Source organism: Equus asinus, chromosome 5, assembly GCF_041296235.1.
Source record: "Equus asinus isolate D_3611 breed Donkey chromosome 5, EquAss-T2T_v2, whole genome shotgun sequence".
NCBI lineage: Eukaryota > Metazoa > Chordata > Mammalia > Perissodactyla > Equidae > Equus > Equus asinus.
Genome location: NC_091794.1, coordinates 92,997,246 through 93,018,338, shown reverse-complemented (window position 1 = coordinate 93,018,338; position 21,093 = coordinate 92,997,246). Strand labels below are relative to the sequence as shown.

Below are 21,093 nucleotides of genomic sequence, written 5' to 3'. Positions count from 1 at the left end.
TCTGGGGGAGGGAAATGTGTTATCAGCTAATTTTTCACCTTTCATGGCCCACTGTTTACCTTGATTGGGGCAATTATGTCCCCCTGTAAATCAAGGATAGGAAGCATGTGCTACCTCGGCACTAAGAGGCAGGTAACCTAACTCAAAGGATACACACAGATTTCACTGGATTATAATAGAAAGGGTTTGAACAATACAATCCAGAAACTGATAGAATGCAAAATATGTAGGTACTTTGGAAAACAGTCTAGCAGTTCCTCAAAAGGTTAAACATAGAGTTACCACATAATGCGGCAATTCTACTCCTAGCTATATAACCAAGAGAAATGAAAACATATGTCCACACAAAAACTTGTACAGGAATGCTTATAATAGCATTATTAAAAATAGCCCAAAAATGGAAACAACTCCAGTGTCCACGAACAGATGAATGGATAAATAAAATAATGATAACTAAATAAAATGATGAATGTTAAATAAAATAAATCCATACAATGAAATATTATTCAGCAATAAAAGGTAATGAAGTACTGATACATGCTACAACACGGATGAATCTTGAAAAGATTATACTACGTGAAAAAAACCAGACACAAGGCACCACATATTGTACGATTCTATTTACATGAAATGTCCACAAACAGGTAAATCTTTAGACAGAAGATAGATTAGTAGTTGCCTAGGGTTGGGGGATGGGAGAATCGGTGGGTGACTGCTAATGGGTATGAAGTTTCTTTCTGGAGTGATGAAAATGTTCTAAAATTGTTTGATTCTGGTGATGGTTCAAAACTGTGAATATACTAAAAACCATTGAATTGTATATTTTAAAATGGATATGTGAATTATACCTCAATAAGGCTGTTACATAAAAAATGACGTAATCTTACAGATACGTTAAGACTAAAGATAATACAAACAGGAAGAACCACTGGCAAATTTATGAATCAGGGTTCTATTTGTGCCTCTGCTAAAAAATATAATGATACTTTAAATACTAAACAGAACAAAGAAATACAAATAACTCAATACATGAATCAGAATATCCTGGTTCGAGGCTCAGTTCTGAGAGTTAATTCACTGTTAAGTGTTTACTTCTTTGCATCTGTTTCCTCATCTGTAAAAGAAAGATGTAACTACCTACTTGACAGGTAATTGAAGACGAAATTTAAAGACAGAGACCTCCTTATGAAAGACAAAGTGCTACAGAATTGTTAAATTTTAGTGTTACCACTACTGACGGTAACCATGAAGTTGAATCCCTAAAATTTCAAGACAGGGTTAAAAAATACTACTTTCTAGATAAGAAAATTATATTGTGCATCTCAAAAGTCATTCCAGAATTACTCTGAGATGACTTACAAATATAGTTTTGTTAGTGCCATCAAGTCAAGTCTAACTCCTACTGATCCTGTGTCCGGCAGAGTAGAACCCTGCCTGATCATTCTGCGCCATCCTCTCACCTTCCGGTGTTATATCAAACAATGTTCCACTGCTATTCAGAGGGTTTTCAAGGCCAATTTTTTCAGTAGTGGATGGCCAGGTCCTTCTTCCGAGTCTATCTTAGTCCGGAAGCTCCACTGAAACCTGTCTACCATGGGTGACCCTGCTGGTATGTGAAATACTGGTGGCATAGCTTTCAGCATCACAGCAACATGCAGCCACCACAGCGTGACAACAGACAGGCAGGTGGTGTAGCTCCCTGACTGGGAAATGAACCTAGGATATGGCAGTGAGAGCACCAGATCTTAACCACTAGACCACCAGGGCTGGCTATACAATTATAGCGGCTTCTAAGTTTTAACAAGAGGCTAACTCATACTAGTGCTAGATAAACTGCAATCTTGGGAATAATAAATCTAACAGAAGTCTGCATGGAGACTATGAAAAGGAAGAACATTTGTGTTAGAATTTATCCATCACTCTCCAACAAAGAGAAACATATCATTCTGTTTACTAGAAAGTCTATATCCTAGAGCAGGAAAAGGCTTGATCATAACCTAGATGAAATTTCACACAGAAAACTATTTAATACCATTTTCTTTGATCATGCTTACCAACGACCATCTAATTATTAATTTGACTTCCAGAACTTGACTTAAGGAAATTAGCACATAGAAAGTGAGAGTAAGCATTCCAAATTACTAGAAAGGTAAACACCTGTGGCAAAGACAACTGCCCCTTCCACCATGGCATATTGGGTGTGACTTAAGATGGCAGGCAAAATATGACTTTCAAGTTCACAGGCTACCACTCCAAAAGAAGTTATATTCAGACCTAGTAGAAATTACTGGGCAGATCCTGGATCTGATCCGGAAGCAGTAAACAGTGGAATTTGGGGCTGCTTCTCTTAAGAGGAGTGTGTGGGGAAAGGAGGTATAGACTGTTCTTTATGTGTGAAAAATGAAACAGGCGAGCCAAAGGGAAGATTAGGGTGGATTCACTGACAAATCTTCAATAGTCTTTTTCCTCTTAGTGGGCACATGGGATGCTACAGACTGAATGTCTGTATTCCCCCAAATTCATTATTTTGAAACCTAATTCCCAATGTGATGGTATCTGGAGGTGGGGCTTTTGGGAATGATTAAGTCATTAGGGTGGAGCCCTCATGAATGGGATCAGTGTCCTTCTAAAAGAGATCTATCTTGCCCTTTACTTGAGGACACAGCAAAAAGATGGCAGTCTATGAACCAGGAAGCAGGTCCTTACCAGATACCAAATCTGTCAGGACCTTCATCTTGGACTTCCCAGCCTCCAGAACTGTGAGAAATAAATTTCTGTTGTTTACAAGCCACCCAGTCTAGTATTTTGTTTTAGCACCCCGAACGGACTAAGATACAGAATGACTGCATTTTCCAGCCCCCCTTGCTGTCAGGTTGGAGCCATGTAAGCCACTTGTACAACCAGGCCTTAAATACATTCTATATGATCCTTCAAGCTTCTCTTTCCCTTCTTTGGCAACCATGAAGGCCATAAGTTGAAGATAATGGCATCACAAGATGAAAGCAGGCTTCATGGAGGATAGGCCTAGGAAAAGCATCAATCCACATGAGACTAATGTGAGAGAAAAATACAATTTTTTTGTGTTAAAGTACCGAGACACTGATTATTTGTTACAGAAGCTAGTAGCACTGCCCCCACTAATAACCACCCTACGGCAGATTCTCCACCGTACACCTATAACGAGAATTAGAGGTGTCTCACCTACAATGAGAATTCCAGTTCATACTCTTGCTATCATTCATTCAACTGAGTGTTCCCTATTAAGCCCTTCTGATAGGAAACATAACGACAAAATATAGTTCTTGACCTCAAGGCACTCACAGTCTAGTTGAAAAGAAAGATAAGTAAACAGATAATTACTAAAACAGTGAAATAAAGATTCTGATAGACGTATAAGATGATATGGGACACAAAGAAGGGGCACCAAACCCAGTCTTTTTATTGGGAGGAAGTAGCTAAGGAATGTATGTACATAGTAGCTTAGTAAGTGAGGAAAAACTTTCCAGAGGAAGTATTGTGTAAGACACTCGTTCTCAAGGTTTTTTTATGACTCTGCATGTTGACAATATATTCTCACCAGTTAACACCTCTAATAACATTCTATGATTTTAATTCAATTGAGAATTATCAGTCTAAGTTGAAACTTCATGGATAAACTGGATTTAACCAGCAAAGAGAGAGCACTTGTGTTTGGGGGGGGGTGGGCACAGTAATCCACACATGGGGAATAGCATGTATAAAAAGGTTCACAGATGAGGGAGAACATGCAACTCAGCCTACTGAAAATTCACTATGATTGGGAGTAATGAGTTTGAGAGGAAGGGTGGTAAAATCAGGCTGTAGCAGTAAACAGCCTAATCATGAAGGTCCTTATAAGCCAGATTAAGAAGTTCAAGATCTTGAGGGTAATGAGGGGGCCTTAGAGTATTAGCAAGATAACATGATCCACTCTAAATTTTAGAAAGATCACTCTGATAAAGTGCAGATGGAAAATGAACAGGAGGGGGACCGAACTAAATGTAAGTAAACCTGAGGAGGCTGTCGCATTAACCCAGGTGAGAGAAGGTGGCCTAAAAATACTTGATAATTCTCAGAGTAAACTAAAGCAAGTGAAAACCACAGCTACAGCTGGACTGCGCCAATCAGCCTCTAAGGTTCACCTGATTATTGCAAATAATTTTTTAGCTCTCTGCTAATTTCAGGAATCAGAAAAATAAAAAGTTACTAAATCTGGGTCTATGAAATAAACATATAATGCAAAAACAAATCTATATTCATATATATCTCCACTTACTGAAAATCTGATAACTTAAATGAAAAAAGAATATTTCATCTACTTAATCTCTTTCTATCCCTTATTCACACAAGACACAAAACTAGCATTTAGTCATGACAAAACTCTGCAAGGACAGAAAATAAAAGATGAGGTACCCAGACCCTTTCTTGGAGGGAAGGGCAAAACCTTCTAGCGAGTAATACTAACAGGCCCATGCTCAGTCTGCTTAGGGGAAAAAAACATCACAGAGTTGTAAATAACCTTACGTTACCAAAAGCAACCCTCCAAAAATGCAAGAATCCTGACCAAAGACAGCGAGATCCTCTCTTTGATGATTGCAGAGTCTAATTTGAAGAGCAGAGAATAAAGAGCAGCACTAAATCAAGAATAATGCCATCACACTGCAGTTTACATACTGTGAGTCCCTGAGGAAGTAAGGTTAAGTCAATACATGCTACCGTTTTATGCCTTGATTTAAAATATCAGTTATTCTTGCCAGCTGTCACATAGATATTTGATCCTTTTATATCCTAAATCTTTAAGCTATCAATAAAAATGTTGAGTGTCCTTAGAGACAATATATAATAGCTCCTGGTGATCGCCATGTCTTTTTCTAAGTGTCCAGAAAAGTCTGTTCAATAATCTGTTTTAGAATGCTGTCGTTAATCAGCATTGAACTAGTACTACTCTGTTGAACTAGTACTCAGCAATGAACTAGTGCTACTCCAGCACCTAATTCCTCACTGCCTCCACCTTTGAATAAAAAAACCAAACAGTGCAAGATTTGTTTATAGCATTGTTTCAAGCACTTCACTCTGTGATTTTTCAGAGGATCAGCACTGGTTTGGCAGTCATGTTTGTAAACTTTAGGTCTATGGAATAGAACTTCTATGAGTCTGGAGAATTAGAACTCATTTGAAATAACTTAGGCACTTGCTTATAAACATAGGAATAAAATATTTTTAAAAAAATTCAGATATGCTACCCTTTACAATCTGAAGATTACTCCCCTTGACAGAGAAGACAAAAAGAAATTAGAGATTGAGTCAAGATGTTCTCTCTTTGTCTGCTGTTCCATCCCTTTCTTCTCCTTACCCTCAAGCCCAAAACACAATTTTTAAGATCCTTTTTACTTTTCTCAAGAATGTTTCCCAAGCTTCATCTCTTTCCTATGTTTTAGCCTAGAGCACACCACGCTTACAACACTATGGTTATAAGCTTTTACCTCCTGTTCTGTCTACAGTGTTACTAACTTCTTTGTAAAATTTAAATACAAAAGGCACATATGCTCATAGTTTTAAAAATCCAAACCATACAGATAAGTATAAAATAAAATACAGAAGATTTAATTCTGCCCTACCACCTCCATGAAATAATCAGTATTAAGTTTGGTGTATTTCTTCTAAAAATTTTTCCTATGCCTAAATGTCACTTAAAAACTTGAGTTCAGAGTGCATCCCTGATAGCCATAAAGGAGTTTTTTCTTTTTTTGAGGAAGATTAGCTCTGAGGTAACATCTGCTGCCAATCCTCCTCTTTTTGCTGAGGAAGACTGGCCCTGAGTTAACATCTGTGCCCATCTTTCTCTATTTTATATGTGGGACGCCTGCCGTAGCATGGCTCGATAAGCGGTGCGTAGATCTGCGCCTGGGATCTGAACCGGTGAACCCCGGGACACCAAAGTGGAGTGCACGAACTTAACTGCTATGCTACCAGGCCGACTGCCATAAAGGAGTTTAAGTACTTCCAGTTCGCCAGGAATAGTCTTGGTTTATACCTTTTATTCCCAAACCCAGTCTGGTTAGTGCTCCCTTTCACTCTTGAAAAGAGTTCCAGTTTGGACAATAATATGAGCTGATTCAGAGTAATTTAAAAAGATGAAGACTAGGGGAAAAAGAGTGAGTGATTTCAAGGTAAGTGGTGACCATAAGAATCTTTTATTTCTCCCCCAAAAGATTGGCACCTGAACTAACATCTATTGCCAATCTTTTTCTTTTTCCTCCTTCTTCTCCTCAAAGACCCCCCAGTACATAGTTCTTGTTGTAGGTCCTTCTGGTTGTGCTATGTGGGATGCCATCTCAACACGGCCTGATGAGCGATGCCATGTCCGCGCCCAGGATCTGAAGTGGCGAAACCCTGGGTCGCCAAAGTGGAGCGTGTGAACTTTACCACTCGGCCAGGGGGCCGGCCCTGAGAGAACCATTTCTGATTGCAGAGGATTGAGGATTAAGTGGCAATAAGGCAAAGTGAAAGATAGAACCTGAGGCTAGGATTTATGTTGCACTGTAAACAATAACCTGAACTAATTTTAAGACAGAGCAAGTAAGTAGTAGAGAAACAAGAGAGGAATAATTCAATAAGGAAGAGACAAGAAGATTAACATAATACCAGTAATAATGCCCATGACTAACACTTCTCTCTACATTCACTTAACAGTAGGGTTAAAAAATCTGTACTTATTATCATCAACTTGAGATAGGATCACTCTTTCCACTCTAATATTTGATCTCTACTACAGTCTGTGAAAACTTGTTTTTCTCCTCAAAGTCTGATGTTTACTCTTCCTATTCTAATTACTTTTAACAGTTAATAAGTATTCTGTATTTTCTTAGGTTCTGTAATTGTCTATTTGGCATCTATTAATCACAGGGCCAAACTAAGAGCTAAAATTGTTTACATCGACCCCGCAATTCAGTGCCCATTCTCTGCACCACCTCCTTTATCTAATTCTCACACACCAAGTCAGTATTTCTCCTGCTCTAAATCAACCCAGGGCCACATCCCAGACACCTAATAAGAGCTCCTATACCCCAAAACCCCCTGAAATTATTCAAACTAGCCAAACCTAAATTGTTTACCCTGCCTTGCCTTGCTTCATCTCGCCTTGCCTGCGGAAACCCCAATAAAGGCCATGGCCAGTACATTTCCCTAGCTCCTTACTGCCTCCTGACCAAAACTGGTGCTTCCCCTGTGGCCCTAGGTGGCATGCCATGCCTCTCATTTCTAAGGCAACTGTAAGTAACATTAAACTTAACATAAATTCAACGGCACTGACCACTCTGTATTGCTACTCAGTCACCTTTAAAAATTAAGACCCAGACACAAATCAACAAGGAAATGATGTCCCATGATAATCACCACTTATAGTCAGCAGAAAATTTGTTTTTAAAGTGCTTTAATTTCTCACCTTCCTCTGAAGTAACAATCAAGTTTTACACGTCACATTACAGAAACTGAATAAAACGGCAAGGAAATGAAGCAGAGCAGAAAAGATGACTCGCCAGCAGGTCAGCCTCACAATTCTTATTACCTTAAGTAGGAAAGGAGTAACTAACAATACCCATTTCAACAGTATGTTGGCACTTCCATAAGTCTTTTGAAACTATGACTAGACCTCTGTCTTACATTAGAAACTCAATGACACAGTTTTCCTTGGTACATTTAGTGTCTCTAATTCAACTATTTGTTCTTATAGTGTATAGCCCAGATACGCTGCTAAGGATGATTTTTAACCCTACCACTTCCCTGATTATTAAAGTCCCACCAGGGATCAGGGATGACACTTCAGTGTTTCAAAAGGTTGTTTTAACAGTTGCTTACATCTTCCTAGTTTTAAACTTAGTAAGACGACTAAAAGAATAATGGCAAAATAATCATCACTATGCATTTCTCAACATAAAGAAAAATATTAAAAATATATTTAAGGACTTAATTATTTAAATAGAAGCTAGTGTCCATCCTTCTGTGATATAAGAATACATCTAGAACATGAAAAACATACCCTATTACCTGCTTTCAAAATTCACACTTTCTAGGTTGGGTTTTCATAAAGAAAGATAAACATGTACCACTCTATATTCTCTCTTAAAATAAATGCAAGAGGCTCACTCAGGATAGCAAACTGAATCAGTATTTATCTAACTTCAGAAAAAGAAACTCAAGACAAAAGGAAAAGACCTTTTAACAGAAAAGTATCTTAAAAGAATGATTATTATTGCTTTTCTTTTTTAAATGCCAAGGATCAAAAAACACTTACACAAAAAACCAAAAGGTAGCCATGGCAAGGCAATAAATCCGTATCACTTGGGGACATTAAAATGATTTTATTTATTTACATTAAATATTTAAAAGAAATTAAAAATTCAACTAGGATCTTACCTGTTTTTAAGAATTAGCTAGTGGTCAAATTATACTTTCTTCAACTACTACTACTTTTTAAAAAATTAAGTCAGGGAAATTTAGGTAAACATAATTTAAATTTTTTGGCAGAAATGATGTATACTGTTTGGTAAAGAGATATCCTCTTTTATTTTCTAAAAACTGTAAGAATAGCCAGTGATTTTTTTAAATGACATTTCCAAATACAATACTTAATTTGTAATGCTGAATTTCCTAAGCATGAAGTTAGCAAAATATGAATTTAAGAACATATAACATTGTTTTCTTAAAAGGAAAGTATTAAGGAGTCTTTTCCTTATTTTTCTTTCTAATCTGAAATCTGTAGTATAACTGAATAATATTTAAAATCTCTTAAGATTAGCTTTTCTACAATCAACTTTAAATTGTTAAAGGAAATACTCACTGGTTGCTCTGGTAAATCCTGCTCTTCTTCCATGAGGACCAATATTTCTGTATTATGCTTATGTGACTGGATTTCAAGCGTCTCTCAGCAGTCTTCACAGTCTGTTTAAAAAAGAGGGAGGATTTAAAGCTTTATGTACTCTTAAAGCATTATCATTGAGGCCATCAGAGAATAATTTTTTAATCTTTTGCTACCTCAAGCTTTCCACGTGAGTCCCAATCTCAAAATCTCAAACTTGCACGTGGCTTTTCAAAATTGACATGCTGCACCAATTCAAGACAGGTATACACGATAACTTTTATAATATCTTGCAAAAGCCAACGCATGAAACCACTTCTGCTGTACTTAAAACATGGTTACTATAGTGCCTAATGCATTAAACATTTTATAATAACAGCCATGTGCAGATAACTAAAACAAATTTTTTTTAAGGATTAGAGTTGCATTCAAAAAATGATAATAACTATCCTAGCAAGTCAGTAAGTTATGATAACATCTAACCTGCTTTAATGTGGAACATTTACATAACTGTTAACACAGACACACAGAATCACTTTAAATAGGACAAACTGGAAAATCAATTAAATACTTTCATGATCAACAATCTGTATATATATGTAATCAACTTAAAGGAAAACAATTCTTCTGGACCTATTTTAATAATGCAAATAAATAAGTAAAGTAAAACCCTGAATTTCAGAATTAAGGAAAAAATAATCATATAAAGCTAGGAGCCAATTTTATTCTGAAATAATGAGCTCCACTAAATATACTGCCTAGTCAACTATTTAAGCAAAATCCTTACCTTCTCAGACCCTGCTCTTCCTGTCCTGACCCTCAAACTAAACAGGAAAAAAGAAAAATAGGACTCTAAGCCCCACATTTACTGGTAAAAACATATTACTGTGCCCTGCAGGCAAGAGAGACACATTAGAAAACCAAATACATTATAAAATGAAAAATTCTATTTGTATTTAACAAAAATGAATCTAGTATGTCTCCGGAACAGATGTGATGGCTTATGCTTTTAACTAAGGTCACACTTGTTTGCACTTCTTCTACCAACCACGGTAACCAACTCAACATATAAAGCTAAAGCAAGTATAAATCTTATTAAAGAGGTAATGAAAATAGACAACATGAAAAGGGAAATGAAAAACTTCAGTTGTGCCAATACACCACCACTCCACTTCTATTGCTTCTACTACTCTATCTTGGTGTAATACAACCAACTTTATTTTAGAGCCACACTCCAGAATGAGAAAAGGAGAGAGAACACGTGTAAGGGATACAATTAGATGCAAAACTGTCCAACTCTGACACAGCTTTACTCCCTGCCCTGATCTAGAATGTCAAAAGAAAAAAAGGTTTAAAGGTCAGAAGCACTTGATGCTCAATGCACTCACGTGCAGCTCATACACAGAGGCTCAAAAGCTAAGTTCTCATACTACATGACGTCGATAACTAGTGCTGCAGAATTACAAAGCGCAATAACTAAAGCTCACAGGAGCTATCTTCCCTGCACTTGTTTTGTTCTACTCAGAAGAGCATAATCAATGTGACGTGAAACTGACTCATTATTGTGAAAGACGAAACATTTTTATGTTTTACCAGCTTATATCTATTTTAGTTTTAAATTGAAATGTCTTTTCTTTCCTTTATGGGATTTTAATACTGTCTAAATGTACATGATGTGCATACGTGATTTCATCCTAAAAGAAAGAGCAAAGTAGGGCCAAATCACTGGAGAAATGTAATGCGTTTAATACCTCATCTGTTGAATTTTTGTGTGACCAGCTCTGACCTAAACAAAAAATGATAACACTCCATGTTTTACTTAATGGAAGGCCATAACTGTAACAACTGCAATCATTAATTAGCAGATTCTCGGCAAGGGAGAGGGAGGGAAATTCCTTCTCATGGGGGAAGGGTTATAAATCTATCTCTGAGCAAGAGGAAGGTTAAGGAAAATTGTAAAAAAGGAAAAAAAGGGTACGCAATAATGTGCTTTAATTTTGTTTTAAATACAATAACTAATTTGTTGTAAAAATGTGAACAACATTAAAGGAGAACATAGATTTTTTAAACGTTAAGAAGTACTACTCTTAATAGTGGGCAAATAAATCCTCAAGCCCTACAAAACTAAATGTTAAAGTCTTGAATTTTGTTTTTTAGAAATATGGTAATATTACAGTGATTTTATAATGGAAAGGGACAAATTTTCTATTTTTCTTGAAATAAATTCTAGAGAAAGTTGCAAGAAAACCTTTAAGGAAAAAATTGGAAGACATTCCTTTCTACCTCTCCTATTTCTTCTTCTTCAAAAATAAGCATCCTTTGTTGTTTCTGTCTTAAAAATTATCTTTATTTCCTCAGCTTTTCAATTTAGAGCAATAAAAGGGGCACAGATGATCTCTCTATTTAGAAAAATAATTTTAAAATCAAGTAACTGGTCAATGACCACCAATAATTTTGATCATTTTAAAACAAATAAAACAATCTACAAGGAATTTATTACAGAATCTTCCAGGACTCTATTGGCAATATGTGGTATGTCTGAAGTTTGCAAACATACATTTTGTTACATTTGTGTATAAAATATATTAATAATGACTATAAATTATGTAATTCCATCACAACACGCACCTAAGATACTACTTTACATCAGTACAGTATTCTTCCTTCCTTCCAATAATCTGTAATCTGAAAGAACTGAAATATAAAAACATACTGAATATAAGGATGCAAGTATTTATCACATTCCTAGCATTTATCAATGTGCTAAAACTTTTAACATTAAGATCTAACACCACAGTCTACAAGTGGCACAAGCTTACACAGTCACATTTACTAGCAACCAGATAAGGTGTTACAGTACACACAGTGCTTCAGTACTTGACAATAAAAAAAGTACAGAATTACCATACAAATCTTAGTATTCTCATGTCCATGTATTAGGTTCTAGAGTTTAATTGTGATTTTTTTAACCATTAATGTAACTTGACATTATTCCACATTCAATGAGATTCATTTTTTAAAATATCCAATAATATAATGGCTTAACATAGACGTGGGAAGTGAATTCTTTATGTAATTTAAATGAATATAATTACAACTTAGTCAAACAGCCGATGAAATTACAAAACACACTCTGAGTTAATCTTTTAAGTACCTTTAAGGCATTCGGATAGTAATGTCTTTTCACAATTTCCTAGTTTTAATTCTTACTATTGGTTTCTAAATACAGTTGTTTTATCATCCTTTTTGGAAAGAGTGTGTCAGTATCTATAAGCCCTAGTGGACAGAAACCTGGGAAAACATACAATTGAGAACAGAAATAGTATTTCCTAAGATTCCACATTTCCCTATTTGCAAATTCTGATAATAAAAAAATAGGAACTTTGGTTTGGTTCAAAAAGGTTACACAAGGGCCAGCCCAGGTGGCCTAATGGTTAAGTTCTGCATGGTCCACCTGGGCAGCCCAGGTTCGGTTCCTGGGCATGGAACTACACTACTCATCTGTCAGTGGCCATGCTGTCGCAGTGGCTCAAGTACAAAAAAAGCAAGATTGGCAATAGATGTTAGCTCAGGTGAATCTTCCTCAGAAAAAAAGAAAGAAAGAAAGAAAAAGTCACACTACTTTAAATATTGTGATTTCACCTGCTCATAAATAAAGCAAGATCCTTTTGCAATATGGCAGCCATAATTTTTATTTTTAATCCTTCGAAGTTAGAAGGGAAATAATTAGTAACAAATATTTTATTTCAAAATTGTAATTAGATTTCTACCTCATAATTTCTGTTTTTCTGTTTTGTACCAAATTCAACATACTACATATCCTGTAATTGCAAGTGGCTACAAGCAAGAATTTAGGTTACTTTAATGTGTTATTATAGCTCTTAAGTATAGGAAGGGAAATAAAAATATATTTAAACATTTTAACATATGCTAAATAACATACGATTTATAACATACAATTATAATATATACCTACTATAATTATAAAATAATTTAATATTTAATGTATAAATATACATTAAAATATGTTTTGCATATGTGCATATATAAAAGATATATATTTTTTAATGCAGAGAATAAAGGTCAAATTGTCTTCAATGAAGACAAAGTACATATCACTCTTCATTTACAACATCAAGAGAAGTGTCTAGATAGAGCGACAGTCTGATTAGAGGTCCTAGAAGGGGAACTTACACGTGGCTAAGTGTGCACAGAGATATTCAGAGGTTAACTGAATGTCTTTGATACAGTTCTAAGTAGAAAACAGCTCAAAAATTTGATCAGCGACTACACTGTATTTTAAGAAATCTATTTACTACCCCTTCCAAAGCCTTTTATATATATACATATATATATATATGTTTTAGAGCACACCAAAGAAAAGGCTACAGAAGCTTTCCTGGGAAAATTCTTCCCAAAATTAAATATATCTCCCCAAAAACAGTTATAAACAAAAGTAGTCTGAAGAAGTATCAAAACAGTGGTGGATCATCACTTAAGATTTTTATTAATATGTGTATTACTTCAGGATTTAAAAGAAGTAGGTAATCAGCAAATGTTTACCATATCCTCAAATATAATTATGCATATACCTTGAAACGAAAACAAAAAGCAAAATACCCTCTTCTAATGGCTTTAAGATGATTGCTTTAAATACTGTCACTCAACAATAACTGATCTATTCTAAAGAGGATCTATCAATGAACTCGGAAACAACTGTCCTAACACCCAAAGTACCAAACATAAAGCCTAAAGATATCTCTTTAAAATACATTCTAATTTATAAACTATAAAGCCTTATAAGGCAAAATCAGAAAAGATGCCAGGAAAAATGGTTTCAAAACATAAGAAAATATTTCCGTGGTCTCTTGCAGAACAGTGCTTTTTGGCAGTAAGGCGTTGGTGGGGATGATACTGAGTAGTAATTTAGGCTTCATAGTCCATAGAATATACAGTAGGTTTGAAATAAGAAGTAAACAAAGGTTTATTCCAATATCTACAAGTTTCTTACTGAAAATTAGGCAAAAATAACAAAGAATATCTTGGAGAAAAGGAGAATAATACAGGCAATTAAGGAAGATCTGCCCTACACCAGTCTTTAAAACCAATTATAGTGGGAAGGGCAAGAGAACAATCACTTACAGAGCATATATAATACACCAAGTATTTTTACATTTGTTGTCTTACCTAATTTTATCTCCACACTATCCTAAGACACAGATGGTACCATCCTCATACTATGGACAAGGCAACTGGGATTCAGAGATTTAAATAATTTGCCTGAGAAGAACAGCAATAACATTTTAGGTTAAAGTATAAATATATCAAATAAAGAGACTAGAGGATAGTAGTGATGGCTGCACAACACTGTCAATGGAATTCATGCCACTGAATGGTATACTTAAAAACAGCTAAAACAGTTAATTCTGTTATGCATATTTACCACAATAAAAAAATATAGAAAGACCCATGAGACTAGAAATACCAAAACAATGATCGAATCTAAAAAGTGGCTTATTAGTGAAGAAAAATCAACATTTAAAAAATATTGTCAGAAAAACTGAATATCAATGTGGAGAAAAACATATCTACATCATACATTATGATTTATTCTCAATATATGAGGAACTAAGCATTTAAGAAATTTTGGAGAAAACAGAATAGCATATGTATCTCATCTGTGGAAAAGAGATAAAATATTGAGCAACAGAAGAAAGCGTTAAGCAACAAATCGACAGATTGGGTTATATAAAATACACTTTCATGCAATGAGAAATAAATCTAAGATTAAAAGGATACGACAAATGGAAGCAATATCTGCAGTAATTGTGACAGATAAAGCTTAACGTCTACAATATAAACTCAACCAATTCAGCATTTACTGATCATCTGTTATGTGGCAAACAATGACTGACATATACATCCATCAAAGGATACAAATAGATCATTTTAAGTAACCACCACGATCAAATCAGCACTTGGGAAAAGATTCTCACTACTAACTGAATAATTTTAATATTTATAAGATACCACTTCATATCTATTTAACTACCAAAAATAAATCTAAACAACAAAACCTAAAGTAATCTGGGCTACAAGATGATAAGAATATTCAGGCACAGCTGTAAAATCGTATATACCTTTAGACTATTCTCTGAAGAGAGGTCATAAAATTGTCCATGGCCTGAACAATTTTTCTTAGCTTTTTTCCCCCTTAAATTAAAGAGGGGTAAAAAGATAACTCTATTTTAAAAAAGAGAGTAAGTTTCTTGTTCACAGAAATGAAAAAATAGAAATAATCAACATGTGGAGAATAGTTTACCTATGCTGTAATTCTATCATTGAACATTCTATACTAAAATGGAAACTGTAACCAAACTATTTCAATATAAGCTCACTTAAAGGTGAAAAAACTTAAGACTTTACATTACTTATAGCATAATAATAATAGCTTAAATATAATTTAAGAATCAAAAGCAGATACAAAGGGATACAATGTTGGATGTTTTAAGGTTTGCATAGTAAAATGTTTAAGTAGATTATTTTAAAAACCCTTCTACAAAAAGGTTCCTCAAGACATTAAGCTAAAATTGGGCATAAATTCTACGTTGTTGCCCCACCCTTCTTCCTCAGAAAAAAATTTCAACTTTGAAGGAAAAGCAATTTAAATTGCAGTGATCCTCCCTCACCCCCAAATCTTAAAGAAGTTCATGGCAACACTACAGGCAGGAAAAATTCATTTAATTTTCTTGCTGTGTTATTTCTTTCATAAGAAGTTAGACCCTGCAAACAAACCCAGGGTTGCTACATTTTATGGTTCTGAGCAAAAGCACCAAACTTCCAATAGTGAAAGAATTTGACATCAGAAGACATGTCACATTTAGCTTTACCATTTTGGACAGAAATTACTCACTCTAGGAATGCAAGAAAACACATAACATAAGATGCTACAAGGAATAAAGAATATTAGATTATTAGCGGTAATCCTTATTTTAGGGTTAAATAAACCAAAACCAAAGAGGTGAAGGCAGTGCCTCATGAAGTCTTCAAGCAGCAGAACCAGTAGTGGAACCTAAGACTCTCAACTCCCTCATCTGAAGCTTTTTTTCCCTTCACATAGAATTGAGCATATGACTCTCCCTTTTAAAATTACATTCCTAATATTACCTTAGGCTATTTATTCCTTTTTCTTCATTAAATCTCTATTCTGTTACTTTACTTTGACCTCATGGTATAGTAGCATACTCTTAAAGTTTTAAGGTGTTTTCAATTTATAAACTCAAAATTTCTTTTTCAATGTGTTTACTGGCACTTTAAGGACCTCCTAAAAATCCTAAAATGAGATTTTTTTATGCTACTTTTTAACTTCTTATATAGTCTAGCAAAAATAACAATTTCACTTCTTTGCAACCATAAGTTTTAAATTTATAATGTACAGATTCTGATCTACTCTTAATGAAAAGGGTAATTTTAATTACAAGGTATATGAAAATAAATTTTTACCATTTCTAGTCAGAGATAAGCATCATGGTTTTAGAAAAACATCTCCCAACCTACTAAAACCTCAACATTACTAGTGAAAGAGTTCCCTGCTTCATTATGACTTAATAATTAAGAATTCCTCAAAACTACTCCTCTGATGTCTACTGTGGTCTGTAAATCGGGCAGTCAACAATTCTGTTAAAACTAATTTTCCTTTGGTCCTAAGATTCTTGTAGAATCTCGATCCTAAATTCCACAATGACAGAGACTACCTTCTTCTCTTTAGTACCTGATAGCACATACTGGGTATTCAATAAATATTTGTTCAATCAAGCACAACTTCTAGGCTCTTGATTTCTCTAAATGTTTACTTAAAACCAGTTCATTAAGAACCTTCAAAATACTTAGAGGCAGAAAAAAACTGAAATCTTCACTTTCCCCATTTCTTACCAGAGATGCCTAAATCACAACTTTAATTCTTTACAAGGTTTTGTTAACTGATTTGAGGAACATCATTTTGAAGTCTGTGCTAACTAACAAGTTTGCTTCAAATAAAAACAAGAAATGATATACTTTAAATCAAATTTTAATACCACATCCATAACAAGAGATCACAGCACAGGTACTACTTACTTAGAGGTTAGGAGCCCTTAGGTTTCTCTCCCTTAATAGGCTAAAGTTTTAAGTTAAAAAAAAAGACAAGAAAAAGAAAGAAAGAAAGAAAGAAAGAGGAGGGAGGGAGGAGGTAAGCAAAGAGAGGAATACCCTTCCCCAAATACATATATACACGGCTATCATGAAATAGATTTTTGGCGAAAGACAGGTCCACATCCTAATTCGCAGAACCAGTGAAAGTTACCTTATTTGGAAAAAAGAGTCTTTGCAACTGTAATTAAATTAAGTAATTTGAGATTGTCCTGGATTATTTGGGTAGGCCATAAACGCCATTTGAAGTGTCCTTATAAAAGAAAGGCAGAGAGAAATTTAACACACACACTGAGGAGAAGGCAATAGGAATTGGAGGAGACTGAAGTGATATGGCCAAAGATGCCAGCAGCCACCAGAAGTTGGAAGATGCAAGGAACGGAATCTCTCCCTACAGCCCGTGGAGGGAGTGCAGGCCTGCAAACTCCTTGAATTCAGACTTCTGGCCTCCAAAACCGTGAGCAAATAAATTTCTGTTGTTTAAGCCTCCCAACTGGTGGTAATTTATTACAGCAACATAGGAAACCACTACAAATAGCAAAAAGTTTATGTTTTTGTTGTTAGTTTTTGGTATTACCTCTTGCTTGGGTTTGTTGACGATCTGGCCACTGAATGAAACACACAACTTGAAAACAAAGGTGGGGAATGAAGAAAAGTATGTAAATAAGACAACAGAACATGATTACATACACAGTTGCAAAAATGCTTCCAATGATTAAGAAAAATAGGGTGAGCACAAAACACTCAAAAACTTTCCAAATAGTTAAACAGTTTGCCTAATAGAACCGTTACACAACTACAAAGTTAGCATTCTCCTGCTTTCACTCTGGGCCAAACTCTAAATTTATAGTGGAAGAAATTCCCAGGGTAACATGGTAACACTGGCGGTCCCAGGTGTTTCACGGATCTTGAGAAGCCTTACTGATCCCTCTAATGCCTTGAGAACAAACTCAAGTACTAGTATCTATAAAACAGCCCTTAAAATCAGCATACAATCACTATACTGCTTGATGTGTTCTTGAAAAAAAATTTACTGCTAGATTTAAACCTGAAAGATACACCAGTTCTCCTTTCCAGTTGATTTTAACTAACAATTTTAGACAAACTACGCCTCATGATTGAGGCTCATATGTTTCTATTTTGACTGTAGTTTTCCTACTTTGTATTTCTCTCATGAAGTCATTTTGTGATATCTATAGAGTAGCATCCATAAAAGCATTTACTAAACATTTAACTTTAAATTTTCTAACACTGTGCTAAGCACTGTGTCAAGAATATTAATAAATAGATCACAGGATGGTACTGCATAATCAGAAATTTTTGTCATCAGAAAAATGTGACTTTTCTAGCTCAGCAAATGACTTTTTTTTTTTTGCACGTATTTCTTTCTTTGGGGCTTTCTTTCCTGTAAATCTTGAATAGAGCCCTAAAATTCTTCTTAAACACAAAATATTCATAGAATATCTGAAACCACAAGAAAAACACTAAAATAGAATACAGGGTAGAAAATGCCAGGTATTAAAGACATATTCTTAAAGAAATCATAATTAGTGTGTTTTGGTTGCTGTCCATCAAAAATTCACATCAGTGTTGAAAATGCCATTTAACTAAACACTAAAATGTATAGCTCAAACAGAAAAAAAATAGAAAGGCTTAGATAATTTTACCAATATAAGCTGTTAATGCTAACTTCAAGCAACAAAGTAAAAGAGAAGAGTAAATTTTAACAACTTATTCTTTTTCTTGATAAAGACTTAATTGAAATAATTTTCCCAGAGGCTCTTGTATTAATTTCTGGTTGGTCTAAAATGAAGGGATCAAATCTAAAGAGGCCAGTGGTCTCAAACTTTGGAATCTCTGAATGCAACTCAAAAAGGACGATACACAAATTAAACCCATCCACCAAAAGAAAAGTAAATGACATGTATAGCATTTTGGGATAGATAGGAACTGAAAAAAATATTCCTGCAATAAACAGAAGCAAGACTGATAGCAGTATCTTATAAATTGGTTATGACATGTTAGAGCCAGAAATAAAAATTAAAATAAAGTTATACTAAATGCAATGTGGTATCCTGGATTGGATCCTGGAATACAAAAAGGACATTAGTGAAAAAAAGTGAAATCTGAACAAAGTCTGGAGTTAAGTTAATAGTAATATACCAATGTTAGGTTTTTTAGTTGCACACGTGTACCATAGTTATGTAAGACATTAACAAGAGGGGAAGCCGGGTGAGGGGTACATGGGAACTTTCTGTACTAGCTTTGAAACACTTTCGGAAATCTATTCCAGAATATTATTATACCATTCCAAAATTAAAGTTATTCCTAAATAAAAAGTTCATCTTAAAAAATGAGATATCATTACACACTAGAATAGCTAAAATAAACAAAAGAAAACTGACCACACCAACTGGTAACAAAGATGCAGAGCAACTAGAACTCTCATACATTGCTGGCATGAATACAAAAAGGTACAATACAGCCATTGTGAAAAACAGTTCGCCAGTTTCTTACAAAGCTAAACATACACTTACCATATGACCCAGCAATCCCACTCTGAAATATCTACCTAAGTGAAATGAAAACTTATGTTCACACAAAAACCTGTACATGAATATGTATAGAGGCTTTTTTCATATATACACCCAAGACTGGAAACTCAAACATCCTTCAAACTAGTAAATGGATAAGCAAACTGTTGTACATCTCTACAATGGAATACTGTCCAGCAATTCACAGAATAACCTGGATGAATCTCAAATGCATTATGTTAAGTGGAAGAAGGTAGGCTCAAAAGTCTACATATTGTATAATTCCGTTTATATGACATTCTTTATATAACTATAAGAACAGAAAACAGATCAGTGGTTGCTAGGTGCTGGGGACGGGGAAAGGGATTGGCTACACACTGGCACAAGGGAACTTTATGGAGATAATGGAACTGTTCTATATCTTGAATGTGTTGGTAGTTACATGATTGTATGTATTTGTAAAACTCACAGAACTATATATACTTAAAAGGATAAATTTACTGTATGTAAATTATATCTCAAAAAATTATAATAGGATCTGTTTAGATTTTTAGAAAGAAAATTAATCATATATGAAGTTGAATAAAATAATTGAAGTTGACTGTAATATAAACAAACAAAATTATAAAGTGTTAGATCAACAAAGTTTATTTGTACAGAGATTCGAAATGTTGGCTAATAAAATTATAAACATAATTGGATCAACAGATTATTTATGAATACAGAGATCTGAAATGTTGGCTATGTTACTTGATATCATCATAACAGAAGATTTTTCCATTAGGCAGATGACTTAAATAAGGTCAAATTGTATAAATTCTTATTTTTTATTTTAAATTCAACTACCTTCAGACAGACACTCTTTCCCTACCTAACTGGAGTGGTGGAAGAATTCTACCCCTATGCTAAGCCACTTAAAGGTAGATCTCTACAATATACAATCATCCAGAAGCAATTACACCTAAAATAGAAGCCAATATTCATTGAAAGATGGAAAAACAGAAAGAAGAAAGAAAGAAAACTTCAGAGACAGGCAATGAACCATATAAAAGATCTCTGCAAAACAAATATACAGTTATCAAGCCAGAAGAATTACTCTACAGCAAAATACTTTGCAAAACCCAATGATATCATGAAAACATGTATCTGACAAAAACAAAGAGAAAAAAAATCCCAAAGAGAATTCTGTAGATTAAGTTTTCAAAGAGAAAAGTCACAGAAAAGTCCACATTATTCACCGGAGTATCATTATGGATGTTAACATTGAACAGAATGATTTTCTTTAAAAAATATTTAAAGGGCTTATAGGCATAATACTAAAAGGGTGCAAAAACGTGTTAAGCAAGACTATGAGACAGATGGTTTCTAAGTTTGTGATCATGTGCATGGTGATGGACTGTAATTCATCTTTGGGTGGTGAACATGATGTAATCTACACAGAAATCAACATATATAACAATGTACACCTGAAATTTATGTAATGTTATAAACCAAGGT

At 34.5% G+C, this 21,093-nt stretch overlaps 1 protein-coding gene across 14 annotated transcripts in view; it reads right to left on the bottom strand.

Moving 5' to 3' along the window:
• The window catches only part of EYA3 (EYA transcriptional coactivator and phosphatase 3), a 101,088-nt gene that overhangs the window by 62,355 nt on the left and 17,640 nt on the right, over positions 1–21,093 (bottom strand). For 5 of the 14 annotated variants that reach the window (XM_070510601.1, XM_014853610.3, XM_014853614.3 and 2 more), the window contains exon 2: positions 8,858–8,958. Coding sequence is in view for 10 of the 14 variants with exons in the window: in XM_014853610.3 (XP_014709096.1) it covers positions 8,858–8,890 (33 nt within the window). In the remaining 4 variants the exon portion in view is untranslated. Of the gene's footprint in view, positions 1–8,853; positions 8,959–11,503; positions 11,570–14,062; positions 14,156–17,639; positions 17,688–21,093 lie in introns of all 14 variants that reach the window. The other 9 variants (XM_044770165.2, XM_070510599.1, XM_070510602.1 and 6 more) reach the window with 7 other exon arrangements.